Genomic DNA, 19028 nt, shown 5'->3' on the forward strand with positions numbered 1-19028 from the left:
TGTTGGTGTATCATTGACAGAATTATTATAAATTTGTATGGAAATACAAAATTATCTTATCCTGTTTAACAAAAGTTGTAATCATTATTTTTGATTAAATTTTAGCAGGTCTCACTATGGTTTCAAGGTTCTCCGATAAAAAAATCGACACTTCGATCTTTTAAAGTAATTTATCAAATATTTCATGAAAAGTGTTGCTAATTTTTTAAAGCTTTTTTTTAAATTGGTTCTTGGCTATAAACTAGCGCCTAGTGGCTTCACAAAGGTGAAGTTCAAAATTCACTGGTCAGGTTGTTTTCAACGCTGTCGTCATTTAATTCTTTTCGTCAAGCCAGCGCGATACTTCTGAGAGTGGAGTGTACTAAGGCATATCCTCGGGACAAAAAGTTCATACAAAAATGATACAAAGTGTTTCCATATGCAGTAGAGGGCGAACGCAAAAACGTGTTTTTCATTGTACGCTTTGCAATAGAATTCACTTTCAAAATCTTCGAAAACAGCCAACAGTTTTCTGCCATTTCTCGACAGTGATATTTTGTAACGCTAACAACACGGGGGTTAGGATGTTTTTAAAAATATACCTCGTTATGAAAGAAATTGAGGTGCCAGCCAATCAGAAAACCGTATTTTGAAAAGCTGCTCTGTGATTGGTAGGACAAAAAGTTGTCCTGAGCGCCAGTTTTTGAGTACTTTGGATTATGAGTCTCTGTTGTAGCGTCCGTCAAGTGAGGCAGTAGCGAAACAGAGGCTCATGGAGTAAGTCTAGAACAGCCACCTCGGTCTTGCAGATCTAAAAGTACAACTAAAACCTGCGATTCTGCTATCGGGCAGCATTTACTGGAAAACCCAGATTGTGCAAAAAACTAGATTGGCGACATGTTTCGGATTATTGGTAAAGCCCGATCGTTGTTCCACCTAGCAGTTTTGGAATCTATCTACATAAGCACGAAAGAACTACTGTGTAGACAAAAGGAGTTTGTTTTCACCTTAGGACTCCATTGGTAACATTCTCTATAGGCAAGCGGCACTGATTGGGCAGTCTCAACAGTCATGTGCTCGCGTTTCTGATTGACCTTCTTGAATTTACTTTAATTTTTTACTGTTTACAGGAACGATGCTAGATTCCCAACAGTGCGTGGCATAATTAGACGTGGTATGACCGTTGAAGGTCTTAAAGAGTTCATTATAGCTCAGGTATTCGGTTTCTTTACATTACATATCTAAACTAAAAATGTTCATCTCATTTTTATAAAGTAATAGGTTATAACCAGTATAATTTAATCTGTCAAGAAGACATTTTTTGTATATAGGGAATTCTCGTGCTCTATTTGGCGTATTGACGTTAAATCTTTGCATGCGGAGTTATTTCAAAATTGAACTCTTGATGCTGGTGCCTTGATTTGTGTTTACAGCAGAGGGATTTTATGGGAAATGAGTTTATTTGCCATGTTTTAGGGCTCTTCACGATCTAACGTTCATATGGAATGGGACAAGATTTGGACATTTAACAAAAAGGTGCGTTTTAAAGTCTTTTATTTAACATTTTTGATCTCAACCTTGTGGATTGTGATTGAGTAATATGCTAACCAACGGAATCCCGCCCCGCTTGAATTAGGGTTTTCCGTCCAATACTGTCCAACTAATTCTGGTCAGTGTGGCAGAAAATGTTTTACTGGTATGCCATAATTCTAGGTTCAATATAGACCAGAATCTTTGTTCTTAACTTGAAGAACAGTGCTTTGAAAAAAGTATATCTAAATAAGCGAATCAGGTATTTATGAAATTAGAATCAGTTAATACTATAATTCGTTATTTTTTGTATTTTATCTTCAGTTATGTAAAGCAAACTTACATATATTTCATTATCTGTTATAGATAACTTTTTTATACAATATAAAGGTTTTACAAAAACGAGGTACTTAAGACTATACTTTACAAACTACTGGATCTCTTACAAACTTACATATATTTTATTATCTGTTATAGATAATTGACCCAATCGCCCCAAGATACACTGCGCTAATGAATGATGGGAAGGTTTTAGTGAATGTCGCTGATGCCTCTGATGGAACAGCACAATATCCTTTGCACCCCAAGGTATTTGCTTATGATTGCTTTATTGTCTTAATCATCATTCATCATTAGTAATCAACCAGCATAATCATTACAATCACAATTAGTATCACAATCTCAGTCACCTTCCATCATCAACTAATATATAGCGGCAGAGTGATGACGTCACAAAACTCTATCTAATAATTTTTGGATTTTGAGCACGAAGTATCTCTTAATGTGTAGAATCAGTTAATCGGTTATAGATTTGCTGATATATTTCCACAAAGTAGAGGTTTCTTCGTTATCAAACCACTCTAATTTGACTCTGGCCCTAAAACCTATATATGAACCAACATGGGGTCCGACACAGGCTGGAAAGTGGGGTGGGCCAAGGAAAAATTAAGCACTCACAACAAAGGATTTTGGAAAAAGCTCTATAGTTTTGCAAAAGTTGGGAAGGCCATGGGCCCCCGAACCCCCCTCTTCGTCGGAGGCCCTAACCTAACCAAAATAGGTAATCGGTCAGTAAACTTCAAATCTTTCATTTGCCATACATAAAGAAATCTGTAACAGATTTAACTGATTTTGGATATTTTGGAAATATTTCCTTTAACTGTTTCCTTTTTCCCCAAATGGGCAAAATCAAATGCTTTCAAAATATATTTTTATGTAGTTATTGCTTTTCCCCTGTATTTGATGCAGCCGACAGCCAAGTTAGAAGTGTTTCTTTGGAAATAATCAAATGTTTTGCACATGCGACATTTTATTACTTTTAGAATCCAGATGTTGGCGCCAAGACCATTTTCTACTCTAAAACAGTTTACATCGATGGAGCCGATGCAGAAACATTTTCAGAGAACGAATTGGTCACTTTCATCAACTGGGGAAATCTTCGGATTTCAAAGATCAATAAGTGAGAAAATATTTTCTTTTTCGATAATGTTAGTTTTATTTTCATTTTTTGCAAGAAGGCGCATGCAGTGAGTGTCTTTAATGTTGTTTCTCTCTTAAAAGCTACAATGCCTGCCAAAAGTCTTGGAACACTGGTGTCAATTTTCAAGGTCAAAATCAATCATCCGCCTCTCCCCTACAGAACAATGTTGGTTTCCTATTAAACGGGTTAGGATTTTAGGAAGCACTTTCTTTTGCGCTTCTTTTTTGATATTTCTCTAAATTATCAACATTGTTTTAGGGGGAAGGGGGCGGAAGTAGTAATTTTCTTTCGGGAGAAGAATAAAGATTTCAAATGGAACGCAAATTGCTGGGATTTACATTTGATTATAAGCTTCATTTAACTTTTTAGAGGGCAACGAAATTTGTTTTTTAGCAGTATCTGGGCCTTGCAAATGTTAATTTCATTTTGGCGCTCTGTGATCTTATGAATTCGAGATTTTTTAGTCTCAAGCAATTAATTGCTTTATAGGGGAAACGACGGGAAAATCCAATCCGTGGATGCAAAACTGGAGCTTGAGAACAAGGTATTTGTCTCACTTTTTTGTAGACAAACAGAACAAAATACCGTAAAGAAATAATATAATGCGTCAGGTTGCGTTGCATTAGAAATGATATAGAGGTGGGGCAAAAATGACTAGAGAGAAAGTATACTATATTAAGTTTGTTTCTTTCTGGACCTGTGTGCGAACGCAAACCTCGGACAGAATGCATTAGGTTTCTGCCCGTTTCTTCCACTTTGAAATTTTTTTGAATGCAAAGCTCATTTCTTTATTTGTATGTTTAGATGTTTTTATTGACCCTTTCACCTTCACCCTGAAATTGTACCAAGCGAATTTTAAAAATTTTAGAAGTATTTTACTATTATTGTGACGACTCTTTTGAAAACCTGCCTTTTTTGAAGAATTCTGTGTGTCTCAAAGAATTTTACGATGCACCTTTTTTATCTAAATTGATTACCACACTGCAAAGTCATGAAATAAATGTCCCCTTCCCCAACCCTCTGATCCCTTATTTTCTTTTCATGTTCATAGGATTTCAAGAAAACAACCAAAGTAACTTGGTTGGCAGAACACCAAGATGGCCCTTTCACACCAACAGTGTGTGTTAACTTCGATCACATCATCACCAAAGATGTTATCACAAAGGCTGATGATTTCAAAGATTACATAAACAAAAACACAAGGGTAATCTGCCACACTATTTGCTTTCAGTTGCATCAGAGACATTCCCTACATCTGTGCATGCGTAACTCTTTGCCTTTTTATCAAAATTCAAATTGATTATAGCATTTGAAGTCTCAATCTACTGGTTTTTGTTTTCTTTCTTTCTCTTTCTCAATCAATGAAGAATGTAGGAAACAAAAACACGTAGAAACATTTTTTAAAAAACTTCCTCATTTCAAAATGTTACTGAGCATCTCTCCAAGACGGAGATTCAATTGTAGCACATTGACACTGGGCAAACGTCGCAAAAAAGGTTAAGCTGTTCTTTGCGATTCTGCTGCCCAAGCAGTATTTGGTATTGTATTCACTGATGTAGTTGAGTGAGATAGTGAAGTTTATGATAAGATGAATTCAATCAATTTTCTTTGCAGACTGATACAGTGATGCTGGGTGATCCCGAACTCAAAAATCTAAAGAAAGGAGACATCATACAGATACAGAGACGTGGCTATTACATTTGCGATGAACCATACCAGCATCCTAGGTATGTGAATAACCTATTTTACTTTTTTCTGGAGTTTTTCTGGATATATCAGTTTAGCAGTTCAAAGTTTCATGAAAGCTTAATTGATTACATCATGGTATACACGTGCTTAAATAAAATTTATTGGAAATTAGAATCAGTTTGTTTTAGAATTTCTGTTAAATTATTCTTTATAAAATAACCAGGCACATTAAGATCGAAGATTCCATTTTTTTTAATCAAAACTATGAGCTGCAAGCTTTTTATGGAATTCCTGTTCTCCCCTTTTATATTCTGTTCTAGCAACAGCTCTATCTATTTATATTCATCCTGCAATGTGACTTATGACTTTTGACATTGCAGCCGACACTCAGGTAGAGAGGTGCCTTGTGTCCTCTTCAACATCCCAGATGGACATACGAAGAACATGAGCAACACTGGATCAAAGGCCAAATCAAAGGAACAGGCCAAAAACCAAAAGTCAAGCCAGGTACAGAGTTTACATTTCTCAATTTTCATCTGTCTATTTGATGTTCAAATTTATGTTTAATACTTCAAAATAGTAGGACCTGATCATTCCCCTATTACAAAGTCCTTCACTTGAGGTTCTGGCTGCCAAAACTTTTCAAATATTTGCTAGATGCCTAGCTCGGCATACCTGTAGTGTATTTCTGCTGCGATCAAGTAGGACCGAAAGTCAACTGCAGTATTCTAAACCGACATATTTGATAAAGTAAATAATGAAAGTATATAGCATCATGTGGAAGTTTAAAAGAGATCAGTTACCTCCATGTCTTTCTCTGTCTATCGCTGCGGCTCCCTTTCTAACTACTGGAGCTGGAATGGGTGGAAAAATCGCGAGGAGCGCATTATTTTTTTTCTCAATTTGGTGAAAGTTTTTTGCACTCTTGGTTTTGGAATTAATTTATTTATGTCAGAGGGCGTTGTTTGTGTTATAAGATTATTAAATGGCAAAGTATCGAATTGGGTTTGTTTTCAATCCTTTTGAGTAGAATGAATGGATTCAATGTAGTATGAATCTATAAATATTGCCTAAATTATTGTCATTTTTGCAAACATAGCCCCCAACGAACCCTCCGATTGTTCCAGGGCTGCTAAATCTTTATTAAACAGCTCCGAAAAAAAACAATTTAGACTGCCAATGTACTTTCCTTATCGCCGGTTTTTATCAAAATATAATGAGCACTTCCATCTTAATATTGAAGAACAATTTCTCATATTACTCTTCTTTCGGCATTCTTTTGAAATTTACCCCGACGATAAGAAGTCGTTTTTCAACAGACATCGCTAGCGTTAGCCCGTACGTTACCCGTATGGTAATGCCCGTATTGATGCCAATGCCAATGTATATTCAGCTCTTTGATTAATGCCCGTTAGCCTGTTTTGTAAGTAGATGAGCAGACGCTGCGTAGGCGCATGGTCAAACAGGTTTTGCAAGTCGCCGTAGATATCGTGTCTCTCATAATGAAGCACCTGTTAAAGCCAGTGTTTGCGATCGATTGACCACGTTGATAGATCTACAACATAAAACTAAAGAGGTTTATTTTCTTTTCTCCTTTTAATTCTGCCTGGGTAAGTTTATTTCAAAACATTTTAGCTCGCGACGATATTACATTATAACGTTTCTATTCATAAAGTTTCGTATTAAATTTTAAAAAGTCACATCACACACAGTTATTGTTTGTTATCAATCTTTCGTTCCGTATAGACCAGGACTTGACTTGAGATACTTTGAATTTTGATTCACATTTGTGACCTTGATAAATTCTTGCTTTTTTCGTTTGGTGCCAAGAAATCTTAATATTTTTTTTATTTCGTATTTATGCCCTGTCCCGTTAGTTTTTATTGCTTTTGTTTTATAGTTGAACCTTTAAAAAATGAGAAAATGTTCAAGGTTTATTTCCAGAACTAAAATTAAAACCGAAATTTTTTCAATTGTCCGATTTTTCGTCCAAACTCTATTTATTCGCATATTGAAATTTCCCGCACTTCTTGAAAGTGATACCCCCCTCTTACATTTGAAATCTAACAGCTGCATTTTTATTGCAAGATTATTAATAATGCCTCATTTAAAATGTGCAGTCAGTTTTTGTGCTTGTGTCTTGTGGCTGTTGTAAAAATACATTTCCCCCGTAGGCAATCACAAAATCCCATGTATGTAGGACATAAAACCACATTTAAATTGTTTCTTTTATTCTGAGCTAACCAAGCTTCAGCCATAACATTCTTTCGTGTGTTTGCATGAACAATAAGCTACCAAAACACCACAAGGCAATATGGGTTTTCGTATCCTTAAAAAATTCCTGCTTTCCGATCTCGATAACTTACGTACATTCCTCACTTTCCCGTTAGGATGATTTTTTTGATAACGTTGTATATTTAATCTCCTTTTTTGTGAACGGGACCTCTTCCAACCGATCTCACAGAAATAAAAAAGTCGTTCTTCTCTAGAAACAATCGTCAAGTCAGAAACGAGGAATATCAACAAGTTCGGTGACAGCAGCAGCAGCAACAACATCAAATGCTGATTCAGTGGAGGTGCAGCAATGCATTGACAAAATTACCGCCCAAGGTCTGAAAGTTAGGGAATTGAAAGCATCAGGTGCTGCCAAGGTAATGATTGTCTAGGTTTTTTCTTAGATTCTTTTGGGCAAAATTCTAGACCTAGATTCTTAGGAATTTTCTGCTTTCAATCGGTTTCATATTTTTGTCAATGCTACCGCCAACACAGCAATTGCTGAAAGGGAATGCGTCCTTTAAACCCCGGGTTTCGTAACTAAGATTGAGTTTTTGAGGAATAATATCGTATTCTCTTCACAAGTCACCAGTCTTCTTAAGAATTTTTGCTAATTTTTAATTGGCCATATAGATGGCTTTTTCTCGATACTTGTAAATGGCTCGAGTGTGTCTCCAAAAATAGCTTTGTTAGCCCTTGGTGTGGTTGATACATCTCTATGGGTTGATACATCTTTGTTTCCCTGTGCTTGTCTGCAGGGCAGAGAAAAAGATAGTAAGCTACAACAATACAAATACGCTTTCGTCAAGTTATTTGAGTATTTCCGATGCCCCTTGTGATTCATCGATTGAATATTGAACAGATCATGCGCTCTAATCACCACACTGCCGGAAGTAATTTTGAAGGTAAAGAAAAATGTCATTACATTTTAGAATAATTTGCATCACTGATTTGTTTCTTTATTATTTTTGCCTTGTTTAGGAGGCCATTCAGAAAGACGTAGAGGCCCTTCTTGCGGCTAAGGCTGAGTACAAAAAGTTGACTGGAAAAGACTACGCTCCTGCATCTGATAACAAGAGCAAAAAGTCAGGTAAAGAAGAGAAGAAAGACAAACCAAAGAAAGAAGATAAAAAGGGAGAAAAAATGGCACCAACTGTCAGTACTGGAAGTGAATTGTCCCCAGAAGCCCAGGAGCTTTTAAAGAAAGTTAGCGAACAAGGGGATGCTGTTAGAAAACTCAAGGCAGACTCTGCAAGCCAAGTAAGTTGATTTTATATGTATTTCTTTGACAGCTATGATATATTAAAAGCATAGTTATTTTTCGTGTTTCGCCAGTCGCTCTGTATGTTTCTTTTCTTGAAATAATTTCATGAATTATCTTATTTTTCTACTCACCATCCCATCATGAAAATAGGCTCTCAGCTCCAGAAACTTCCCTTCAAAGATTCAAGCCTGGTCAACATTCCTCCAGCCAATCATTGTTAGCTGTTTAAAGTCTTGTTTAGACTGCCAATGGCTGCCCGTATTCCTAGGACCAGCACCACAAATTTTGACATGTTATTGTATCATGCAGCATCACTAATTATGCCGTATATTATTCGTCTCTTCTGAATTAGTCTTCTAATTAATCACTATTTTATTTTGTTATACCAGTCGACCTACCCCTTGCAAATTAGATATATAGTTACAGAGTTTTTCCTGGGATCTCCACTTAGATTTTTCAAATTTCGTTCACCTCATCAAAGGCATATTCCGTTCTTCCAGAGCACCGGTTTTGAATCAGAAGCCATTATTATCTGGGCTATGCCCCTTGTTTCTGAAAAGGGCATCCTGTTGTGAAGCAGCACCACTGAAACGACACTGTCGCTGGAGAACGTGCCCCAACTGACATTACGGAAATGTCTAATATGCTATTGCCTCGACTGATTCTACGGTATCGGGATTAAGGCCAACAGTGTATTGATCTCGTAGTAATATTTTTCTACTCTGAACTTCTCTAAAAAGTCAATGCAAAATATGAAGATGGTTTCTTGAAATTTTTTAGATCGGAGTCTGTCCCTAGAGCGAGAGACATAGCCTCGCCTTAGATACAAGTTTGATAGGGATATATTTCTGATAAAAATCCACCAAAGGTTAGGAAATGTTAGATTTAGACAATGTGTTTCAATAAGCCTTCCTCATGACTAAAGACCTGGTTAACTAAACGCGCCTTTCTTCTTTTGACATTTGAGTGTCACCGGTGAAGTCTTTTCCTGGATGTTCTTTTTGATTGTTTGTTTGTGCATGGACTTATAACTACCTCGGTATTCCCTTGTTAGGACGTGATTGACAAAGCAATTAAAGATCTTCTGGATTTGAAAGCACAATACAAGACCCTGACTGGAGAGGACGTCCCGGGGCCTGCAAGGAGCAGTAAAAAGGACAAGAAACAGAAGAAGAAAGAGGAACCGAAGCCAAAGGAAGAAGCCAAGCAGAAGAAGCCGGCTGCAAAGCAACCTGAACAGAAGAGCGCAGAACAGGAGACCGATGCTGGAGGTGCAAAGAAAATCACAAGGTTCCACTCCAAATTTTTTGTGATAGTAGAGCTGTCATTAGAGACAACAGATAGGGCCTTTCAAAACTCAACAATGGGATCTTTTGGTTCAAGTTATTGAATGTGAATGTTAATTATAGATCCAGCTGAGCTGATAATTCCTGATTGTTAGAGTATATGCCACTTCTCTTTTCACAAGGACTGTTGCCTAATGCTTTACACTCTCACCATGGACAGGGGATATTAATTAGCGCAACTTGCTCATTCTCTTTCTAACATCTATAGAGAAAAAGAGAGTGTGACATTTTAGTTTTATTGTGTACCGTTATAGAGAAATAATTTTATCATATTATATCAAGTTTCTCATTTTAACAACACGTCCTGTGATTTTCAAGGTCATGTGCAGCGTGCATTCAAATTGATTTGATGTATTTCTTAAAACCTTGCTAAATGTTTTGTTTCAGGCTTGCTTTAGAGGCAAAAAAATCTGAATCTCTAAGCGACTGGTATTCTCAAGTAAGTAAAAATACTAGGTCTTTCAAAACGTGTGTACAATAACTTTGAAGTTTTGCCACATTACACAGTCTGCCAATAACATCACCCCAGCCCTTCAAGCAATTTTTAAGACTCTACAGCCCACAATGTTTTGGAAAAGAGGGACTAATTTGGCCTTTTCTTTTACCGAAGTCTGTTAATTTTTGCAAAGAGTGTTTTGCTAAAAGGCATTTCAAGAACTATTTGTAGTGACTGTATCCTTTTACAAATTATGTGAATCACATCCTCTCCCCCCTCGCTATTTCGAAAGCAAAGATCCCAATTTGATGGAATTCTGTGAATTGGCTGAACCATCATTTCATTTTAACAAACACCTGGGGGAGGAGAAGGGGGCGTTTGTCCCCAATATTTTGGAGGACTATAGTCTTTTGTTCTAAAACAACCAGAAAATGTGACGTCATCTTATCGAAGCAATATTTGCCCCCCCCCCCCCCCTCAATATTTGTCCGCCTATGTCAGAGTTCGTTATTCCGTTTAGGTGATAGTATGATGTTGACTTCTGTATCCTTAGTATTGAAAGTAACATTGGCATTGAAAGTGATGCTGTTTTTTGACGCTTTAAAGTGTGAAACGCCCAATATCATCAGAATTGTACCTCTCCCCAAAACAAGAACTACATTGCAGAAATTATGTTTCAGGTAATAACAAAGGCAGAAATGATAGAATACTATGACGTCAGTGGGTGCTACATCCTGCGCCCTTGGGCCTACAGCATCTGGGACAAAATCAAGGACTTCTTTGATGCCGAGATAAAAAAACTCGGCGTAGAGAATTGCTACTTTCCAATGTTCGTCTCCCACAGCGCTCTCGAGAAAGAAAAGAAGCACATCGAAGATTTTGCTCCAGAGGTAATCTTCTGCGTATGTTTCTGCGTCTGCTCCAATGTGTTTATAGAATGCAAAATGACAAACGATGTGCGAAAAAATTAAAGGTCGGTTCTGAATGTGTAAATCGCCTCAATTCAGCTGCTTAATGTAAATAAAGAATTTCAAAAATTCGATAAGAAATTGTCGAATGTTTTTTAAGGAATCCAGTCAATTTGCAGAACCTGATTATCTAGAAAGACCGAACATCTCAGGGAAAACTGCCCAACTTGTTCCAACATTTCTTAACTTTGGTCCATTAATCAAGAACCATACAAAAACCGCAGAGACATTATTGATCTCGCAAACCAAGAACAACTAACATCCTTTTACAATGCACCACACTTAATTTCTAAAGTTTTTCGTTTGTTCCTCTACTGGGCTGTATCTTTCATCCTGTCATATTTCCTGTACGATCAACATGATTCATTTACTGGAAAAACACGAACATCGTCTTATCATGCTGATTTCAAACTATTACTACGTATTTCGTACCTTTTTACTTTTAAGGTTAAAACCTTTCCTTTTTGATTGATGAATCCATATAGTACCTTTGTTTAGAGACTGAGAATCGTAGGAGGGCTTTGAGGTCATGAGCATTTTAGCTCGGCCTTCTAGTTTCTCTCAAGCTTTATTGAACGGATAACTAGAACGTGAGAACTCTTGGTCTAGTTGAAATTTGCTCAAATGATTTTTTGCAGAACTTACTAAAAGCTGTTAGGGGGAGGATGGCTCAGTTATTAGAAGCGCTGACTACAGACCCAAGGGTCTGTGGTTTGAGTCCCTGGCATGACCACACTTTCACTCAAGAGTGAGGAGAGTCGCCAGCTCTCTGTAATTCCACGCGTAGGAATCACGAGGTGTGGTCACATCGAGAGAAAGCACAAGGATACTGCTCGATAAGCATAGCTTTCTCAGTGTCCTAAAAACTACCTTCGGATGCTTGGTAGAAACAAATACTATAAAGAATACAACTTTAAAGCTAAGATGAAGGTGATTTTTGTATGGTTTTAAGTACATTTTGGAATATGCTTTCTCAGCCTATTTGTTATTATGGAAACATTATTATATACATTATAGAAAACAATACTCTTTTAGGTTGCATGGGTAACTAAATCAGGAGACAGTGACTTGGCAGAGCCTATTGCAATTCGACCCACCAGTGAAACAGGTATCTGCTTTTACATAATTAAATCCGGAAAGCTTTGATAAGAATGCCTATATTTTCTTAGGTTTTTACTATAAACCTCTATTAAGCATGTGGATAGACTCTCCCATCCTTAGAGATTCTATCGTAGGGTTTTTTAATCCTCTTTACCAATGAGATTTACATCGCATTTCAACCATAATTACCTCGTGAATTGTATTAACATCCTTTATTATTATTTATGTTATGTAGTTTCTCATCTTAAACGTCCTTAGCTGTTGGCACATAGATCGTAAATAAACCAATTCCCTTCATTCTTAATTTTCTACTCTTACCTGCTAGTTTTAAAATGTTTTCTTTGTTATGTTAGCTTTGACTTTTCCCCGTAGTTATGTATCCAACATATGCAAAATGGGTTCAGTCCCACAGAGATTTGCCTATCAAGCTTAATCAATGGTGTAACATTGTTGTAAGTATTGCTCAGAAGTTCTTTATAGAAAATGCGTGTTTTTCTCCCTGTGTGTGGTTAAGTGCTTAGTTTTTTCACTGGAAAAGGTGCTTTAGATTTTCTAATGGACTGTTTATTTTCTCCAACCCCATATTTACAAAGAATGTCGAATCTATCCACCCCATAAGCTCCACTGATGATCCTTTATTAAAAGATTTCCCCCTTTCAATAACCCCCCTCATAAATTTAATTTTGCCCCTGTTTTTATATTCATGTATCTTATTTATTTTCAATTGCATATTTAAAAATTCCTGTTCCTTATGTTACTCTTGTAGTTTAGGTATATGTTTTGTTAGAATTTAGTTTTTGATCTATGCTGTGGAACTTACTACAAATATGAACTGAACTTTGTGTTCGCCATCATCAAAGAATCCAACGCCTTAAACGTCACTCAGTGTTTCTGTTTTCTTCTAGCGATGGGAATTCAAGCACCCTCAGCCATTTTTAAGAACAAGAGAATTTCTGTGGCAAGAGGGTCATACTGCGTTTGCTACGAAAGAAGAAGCTTGCGAGGAGGTGAGGTTTTAGACGAACTGTTAGTGATTCAGTAAAGGCATTCTGACTATTGATTTAATGCAAACGTTTAATCAAGTAATCCTAATAATTATATATTTACTATAGACTCGGGTTGAGGAAAATTTATCAGGTAGATGCGTAGAGTTGGGAATTTTTCCAATTGTACTAACTACTTGCTTATTTTCTGCCTACTCTTAAAGTAACATTTTCTGTCTTTGGACTCTGTGAGTTGACAATAACTGCAACATTTTGTGTCCTGACACTCAATCCGAAAGAAACACGAATAAGCACACTCGTACCCTTGGTAAGATATTTAAATTATCATTTCAAGCATCAACCAAACAGCGTGTTATCCACGTTTAACATTTTTTTAATGAGTAATTGACCCGGGGCCAGCCCTCATTGTTTCTTAAAGCATCTGAAGTGTCAACCCCCAAGGTTGTTCCGACCCCAGCCTTGGGCGGCGTAATATTTCTGGTCGCTTATTAAAAAAAGTATATTTTAGAATATCACTCCCTTTGGCCCCCTTTTTCTTTTCTGCTGTAATTTCCTCTTTCTCTATGTTTATAGCTGTGGGGTTTAATTTGGCCATGAAATTTTTTAATGGGAAAAGCAAAAAACGACCTGTGACTTACTTGTTAAGACGAGATGTCTCATTTGCTTGCCTTTTGCTACATCTTGTTTGCTACATCTACATCTTGTTGTGATAATCATGATGTCTTGTAGCTACCCTGAAATAAATGACTTTGGATTATTGAAAAAATAATAATCGAGGGTCACGAGGTTCACGAGGCTCACGTGCTCTGTAGGTAAGCTAATGACTATTGGCTTTTTTTTGCTTTACTGAAAGTATTATCAAGACTACTGGTCAGGTATGTATTAGTCTATTTAACAGGAAATGTAAGAGATCTTGTGGTTGATATTAGTTTATGTTCATTTGCTCAGGTGTACAAAATTCTGGAACTGTATGCGCAAGTTTACACCGATCTGTTAGCAATACCTGTTGTTAAAGGAAGAAAAACTGAGAAAGAAAAGTTTGCAGGAGGAGATTTCACGACAACGTGCGAAGCATACATTTCTGCAAGTGGAAGAGCTATCCAAGTACGTATTTTTGTGATTACAACCCTTATTATACAGCTTGAGCCTCTGGAACAGCTTGAGTAGGGAAACTAAAGTGGCACCCTCCCTCAGTGCCTATAAACGGCTATCAAGAGTACATTTGAAAAAGAGTACATTTCTTACGTGTATAGATATTATAAAGTGAAAATATAAAATGAATGAACAATGTATAAAAGTTTAAAACAGCAACTGTGTTGCAGCTTAGTTTTAAAAAAGAATTTTCCTAACGCGTTTTATGACTTTGTTCACATTTCATTCAAATTTTCATCGTGTATTTTTACTAATTACTTATCTTACTTCTTTACGGATAATCTTGAATATATGATTGTAGTGTAAAGCATTGTCTTCAATTCATATCAAAACGTAATTTCCTTTGCCAGGGTGCAACCTCGCATCATTTAGGCCAAAATTTCTCGAAAATGTTTGATATTGTCTTCGAAGACCCAGCTAAGCCTGTGAGTATAAATTCTTTGTATATCGCCGAGAAAACAGTATTGTTCTCAGATTGTGCTTCTTTATTGCGCCGAGAAACTTCTTTAATGTTGTTGATTTTCAACTGGTTGCCATACAAAACTGATTTTTAGAAATGGAACTTTAATCTGCGAACACATCTGATGTAAAGTTGTAAACATGCTAAAATACAGTATTAGCATGAAAGAGAGTTAGACAGAAGAAAGAGAATTAGTGTTCGAAATTTTCACAAGAATTTGTTTCCATAATTTTTACATTAAAGCTGCTGTTTTTTGTTAAATAATATTTCACCTTCAAATAGGATTCGAAAGAAAAGCTTTATGTGTTTCAAAACTCATGGGGTATCACCACAAGGACAATTGGTGTTATGGTAATGGTTCATGGGGATGACCGTGGTTTAGTATTGCCTCCCAGAGTTGCAAATGTTCAGGTGCGTTCTGTTTTTTCTCTGGCAGAAATGGTTTTTTTGAATATCACATCAAAGCAGCGACGAAAAAGTTAATCTTATATTGTTTATACTTATTAGTGAAAGTCAACAAGCAACTAAATACATAAAGGTTGGAAAAGATTTAAGATCCTTTTGGATTTCTATGTAGTAAAAATAATTGCCGAGCATCAAAATGTGATAATTTGCAGTGGTGGGGACTGCTGATTATGGAGCATGGTAGATGGTTAAAATCCATTTGTGTTATTCTAAGGAAAGATTGCATGTTTTTTTCAGTAAATGTTATTCCCTGACTAGTTTGTTCTGTAACTAGATAAATAGACAGTAGATATCAAGTAGATATTTTTTGCTGTGTGATGAAATGGCCTCTGCAACGTGAATTTTTTTATTACAGGTTATTATCGTGCCCTGTGGCCTAACAGCTTCATTGGCTGAAGAGAAGAGCAAAAGCGTTATCAATGCTTGTGATGAACTTATGAAAGATCTCAAGGCAGCAAACATTAGAGCTAAGGTCGATGCTCGCGAAAACTATTCTCCTGGTTGGAAATTTTATCACTGGGAACAAAAGGTTAGTTCATATTTTAAGTACAGTGGAACGAACCTTAATTGTTTGGTTAATTTATTGGTCGTATGTATTGTTGATATTTCTAGAGCTATGTTCGCCAGTGAAATATTTGAGGTTGTTGATGAACCCTTGTAGTCAAAGTTGAAGAATTCCTTTCATGATTTCATTTCATGTTTAACGAATCCACCAAAAGATACTTTTGGCATTTCAATTTTCCAGCATTTGTTTAGCATTCCTATTTTTTTTTTATCGTGACAATCATAAGTTACAAAACGTTTACTCGTTTTTTCTGCCGCCTACCCTGGAGATACCCTCTTCTGAAGCCTAACATATCACAACTCTAAAAACGATTCAATTTTTTTAAGACTGCTAAGATACTATTCCTTTTTACATTCCTGTTCTCAACATTATATAAACACCCAATCACTAAAACGATAATTATTAAATTTATACAAATTGGTTTGTCCTGAATTTAGATAGTTAGTATTATCACACAAAGACATGCAAGGCTAGTGTTATTGTTGACTACGGTATTGTTATTCTTAGGGAGTTCCAATTCGTGTGGAAATTGGACCAAGAGACGTAGAGAAGAATCATTTTGTTACTGTGAGAAGAGACAATGGAGATAAGGTTCTTATGTTTCTGTCTTGTTGTCATTATCATGTTTCGAAAGAGTCTATGTTGAAATTTTCAACAGGATGTACTGCTCTTTTGAATTGTCTTCTATGTCGTGCATTGTAACTGAGCCATTGTTTGAAATGGCAATGTATTTTTGGTCCAGGCGTTTGTTTTATTAACTTTAAAATATGACTTTTTCACTTTCACCTGACACACCAATGTGAATAGGCTAGTGTGTGTCATCTTCCGTAAATTCTCGAAGTTCGCGAACATTTTGAAGCAACCATATTTTGATTCAGCTCAGTAAAAAAGGTATTAAATGACAATAATAGATTTGTGCTCTGTCTGTTTCATCCTTAAAAAATGAGAGCAGTTATCTTAATTTTAAAAACAGATGCCAGCATGTGTATTGCATAACGCTACTATCAAGCAAACGTGATAAAACAAGTAAATAAGGGAACCGGCTGCAGTAGAATAATTCTTTTATCAGGATTCAAGTTTTATAGCCAATGGCCTATTTATTTTGAAATTAAGAACTTCTCTTTCTATAATAGATATATTCATACCGACTTTTGTTTATCGACCTTCCAATAGTAACAAACCTCTCTTTACAGAAATTGTTAATTTTCAAGCAACAATACCTCTGCGAACATTCATTCCTTGTTTTTAGTTGTACATATTTTGACTGTTCATTATATTTTACCTGCACAGGCAACCATAGAGAACGATGGCAGAGTAGGACGTCTTGCAAATATGCTGGATGAAATACATGCAAATATGTATTCAAAGTAAGATATTTATTATCAAAATGCGTCTTTTTTTTAAAAAAAGGATAATACATATTGCTTAGTACATGTGTCGTTGTTCGGCTGAGAAAGATGTTTATCTCCCCCACCAGTCAATTATCTCAAACCTGCCGCCAAAAAACCCCGTGGTCTCGGTTTTCAGTGAAATGCTGTATTCAACAGCCTTCCTTGCGGTTGTCGACCGTGCGAACATCCATGTTTCTTGGTCCTGCCTAAGGCTTTTGTTGCAAATGGTCAAAAAGGTACAATTTTTCTCTGACTCTCGAAATGTTTTATTCTCAATATACAGAAACACCCAGATAAAAGAAATTGCAGTTATTAACGTTAGCCCGTGATTTTCAAAGTGTGAGCTTAAGTCCTTTATGGAGCAAGATTAATCTGAATTGGATTCATTTTACGAAGAGTGATCAGGTAAGGAGGATATGTAGCAGGGAAATCTGGCCCACCGTAATTACTGATGACACGTGTATTCATTCGCCTTAAAGCCTTTGAATGTCCAGAAATCTAATGATCATATTGGTCATAAGCTCTAAGTTTCATGGCAGCTACCATGAATCAAGGGAACTCTTACTTTTTGACGATATTCAGATCTACTGCCACATGTACTATGATGAATCTTTATTTGCCTTTTTCAGAGCTGAAAAGGATCTTGTTGAGCATCTAGCTGTCACTACCTCATGGGATGAGTTTTGCACGATGTTGGAGAATAAGAAGGTATTTTTATCTTAGTTTTATCTAGAGAAACAGCGTCATGGGGCCTTGTGGACAGTGAGAGCTGAATTGATTGGATTTTAATGAACAAGCCAAATGTTTTTGGAAATTTCTTTCCCCTTTTCTTCGCATTTTGAAATTTGAATGAAGATTGGAAAGGTAATGCTGCAAAACTGATATGCTTAATAAAGCTTCATGTTGACTTTGTATACATTTTGCTTATGCACATTTATTTAATCAGATCATCCAGAGCCCTTTCTGTGGCGCAATATCATGTGAAGAGAAAATCAAAAAGGACAGTGCCAGGTACATTTCATTACCTTATTTGAAGTAGATTGCCAGTTTCTCTCTACACCTTTGAAACGCACTTTGTTCTCTGTTATACTCTGGAGCCTCCATATAGTTGATACGTTTCGGACAAGTGTAATTGTCCGTTGTATAGAGGTGTCCGATGTATGGAGGATCCTTTAAGGGCGTCTGGACAAAATTTTCTTGTCTATTTGTATCTGAGAGGTGTTCGTTGTATAGATGTGGTCATTAACAGAGGTCTCGCTGTACGGCTCTTGCACCTTTATGCTTAGCTTCGTACGGTTTATAGTTAAACGATTAAATTTGCTTGTGTTTGTTGATTTTTTTGACATTTAAATGGTGACCAAGGCTTTCATGCAAGTCAAATAAATCTGGCTGCCAAGTTTAATGCAAAGCAACGAAAAGAAATTTAATAACGAAATAAATGTTCTTGATTTCCAGGGAGGAATCGACCGAGGTAGGAGCCCCAGCCATGGGTGCAAAAGGGCTGTGTATTCCATTCAAGCAGCCAGCTGAGATTACAGATGGTTTGAAATGCATCCATCCTGATTGCAAAGAGCCAGCCAAATTCTATACACTCTTCGGAAGGAGCTATTAGTAACATTCAATAAAATAAAAATGCCTGGTAAAACCATATTTTATAATATTATCTGGTTAAGATTTGGGTAACTGTTAGACTTTGTAGAAAAGTTGTGAAGAAATTTTGTATTGAATGAAAAGAATTGGTTGATCAAAAATTCTATTTCAGATTAGAAATCCTTTTATCATTGCGATATATCACCCGATATGCTACAATGTCTGCCAAACTCATTTGGGAAAAAAAGCAGTTTGAGTCGTGTTCTTATACTTTTGATTTATTTTCCCGAATATTTCTAATGCCGCCCCCTTATCTAGATCAATGTCATTTTGG

General features: G+C 36.4%; 1 protein-coding gene across 1 annotated transcript in view; it reads left to right on the forward strand.

Annotated features, from left to right (window-relative positions):
• LOC135681205 (bifunctional glutamate/proline--tRNA ligase) overlaps positions 1 to 18855 on the forward strand; it is a 37322-nt gene extending 18467 nt beyond the window's left edge. The window contains exons 12-36 of the mRNA XM_065195536.2: positions 1110 to 1194; positions 1456 to 1515; positions 1987 to 2097; positions 2832 to 2968; positions 3479 to 3533; positions 4041 to 4193; positions 4604 to 4716; positions 5059 to 5185; positions 7168 to 7329; positions 7934 to 8212; positions 9271 to 9506; positions 9950 to 10001; positions 10679 to 10888; positions 12002 to 12074; positions 12440 to 12519; positions 12973 to 13074; positions 14020 to 14175; positions 14574 to 14648; positions 14966 to 15094; positions 15504 to 15677; positions 16221 to 16304; positions 17004 to 17080; positions 17734 to 17812; positions 18051 to 18115; positions 18560 to 18855. Of these exons, the coding sequence (XP_065051608.2) occupies positions 1110 to 1194; positions 1456 to 1515; positions 1987 to 2097; positions 2832 to 2968; positions 3479 to 3533; positions 4041 to 4193; positions 4604 to 4716; positions 5059 to 5185; positions 7168 to 7329; positions 7934 to 8212; positions 9271 to 9506; positions 9950 to 10001; positions 10679 to 10888; positions 12002 to 12074; positions 12440 to 12519; positions 12973 to 13074; positions 14020 to 14175; positions 14574 to 14648; positions 14966 to 15094; positions 15504 to 15677; positions 16221 to 16304; positions 17004 to 17080; positions 17734 to 17812; positions 18051 to 18115; positions 18560 to 18716 (3031 nt within the window). The 3' untranslated portion in view covers positions 18717 to 18855. The remainder of the gene's footprint in view (positions 1 to 1109; positions 1195 to 1455; positions 1516 to 1986; positions 2098 to 2831; positions 2969 to 3478; positions 3534 to 4040; positions 4194 to 4603; positions 4717 to 5058; positions 5186 to 7167; positions 7330 to 7933; positions 8213 to 9270; positions 9507 to 9949; positions 10002 to 10678; positions 10889 to 12001; positions 12075 to 12439; positions 12520 to 12972; positions 13075 to 14019; positions 14176 to 14573; positions 14649 to 14965; positions 15095 to 15503; positions 15678 to 16220; positions 16305 to 17003; positions 17081 to 17733; positions 17813 to 18050; positions 18116 to 18559) is intronic.
• Positions 18856 to 19028: the final 173 nt, after the last annotated feature.

This window comes from Rhopilema esculentum, chromosome 12 (genome assembly GCF_057945365.1).
Source record: "Rhopilema esculentum isolate cy_ngs chromosome 12, ASM5794536v1, whole genome shotgun sequence".
Classification (NCBI taxonomy): domain Eukaryota; kingdom Metazoa; phylum Cnidaria; class Scyphozoa; order Rhizostomeae; family Rhizostomatidae; genus Rhopilema; species Rhopilema esculentum.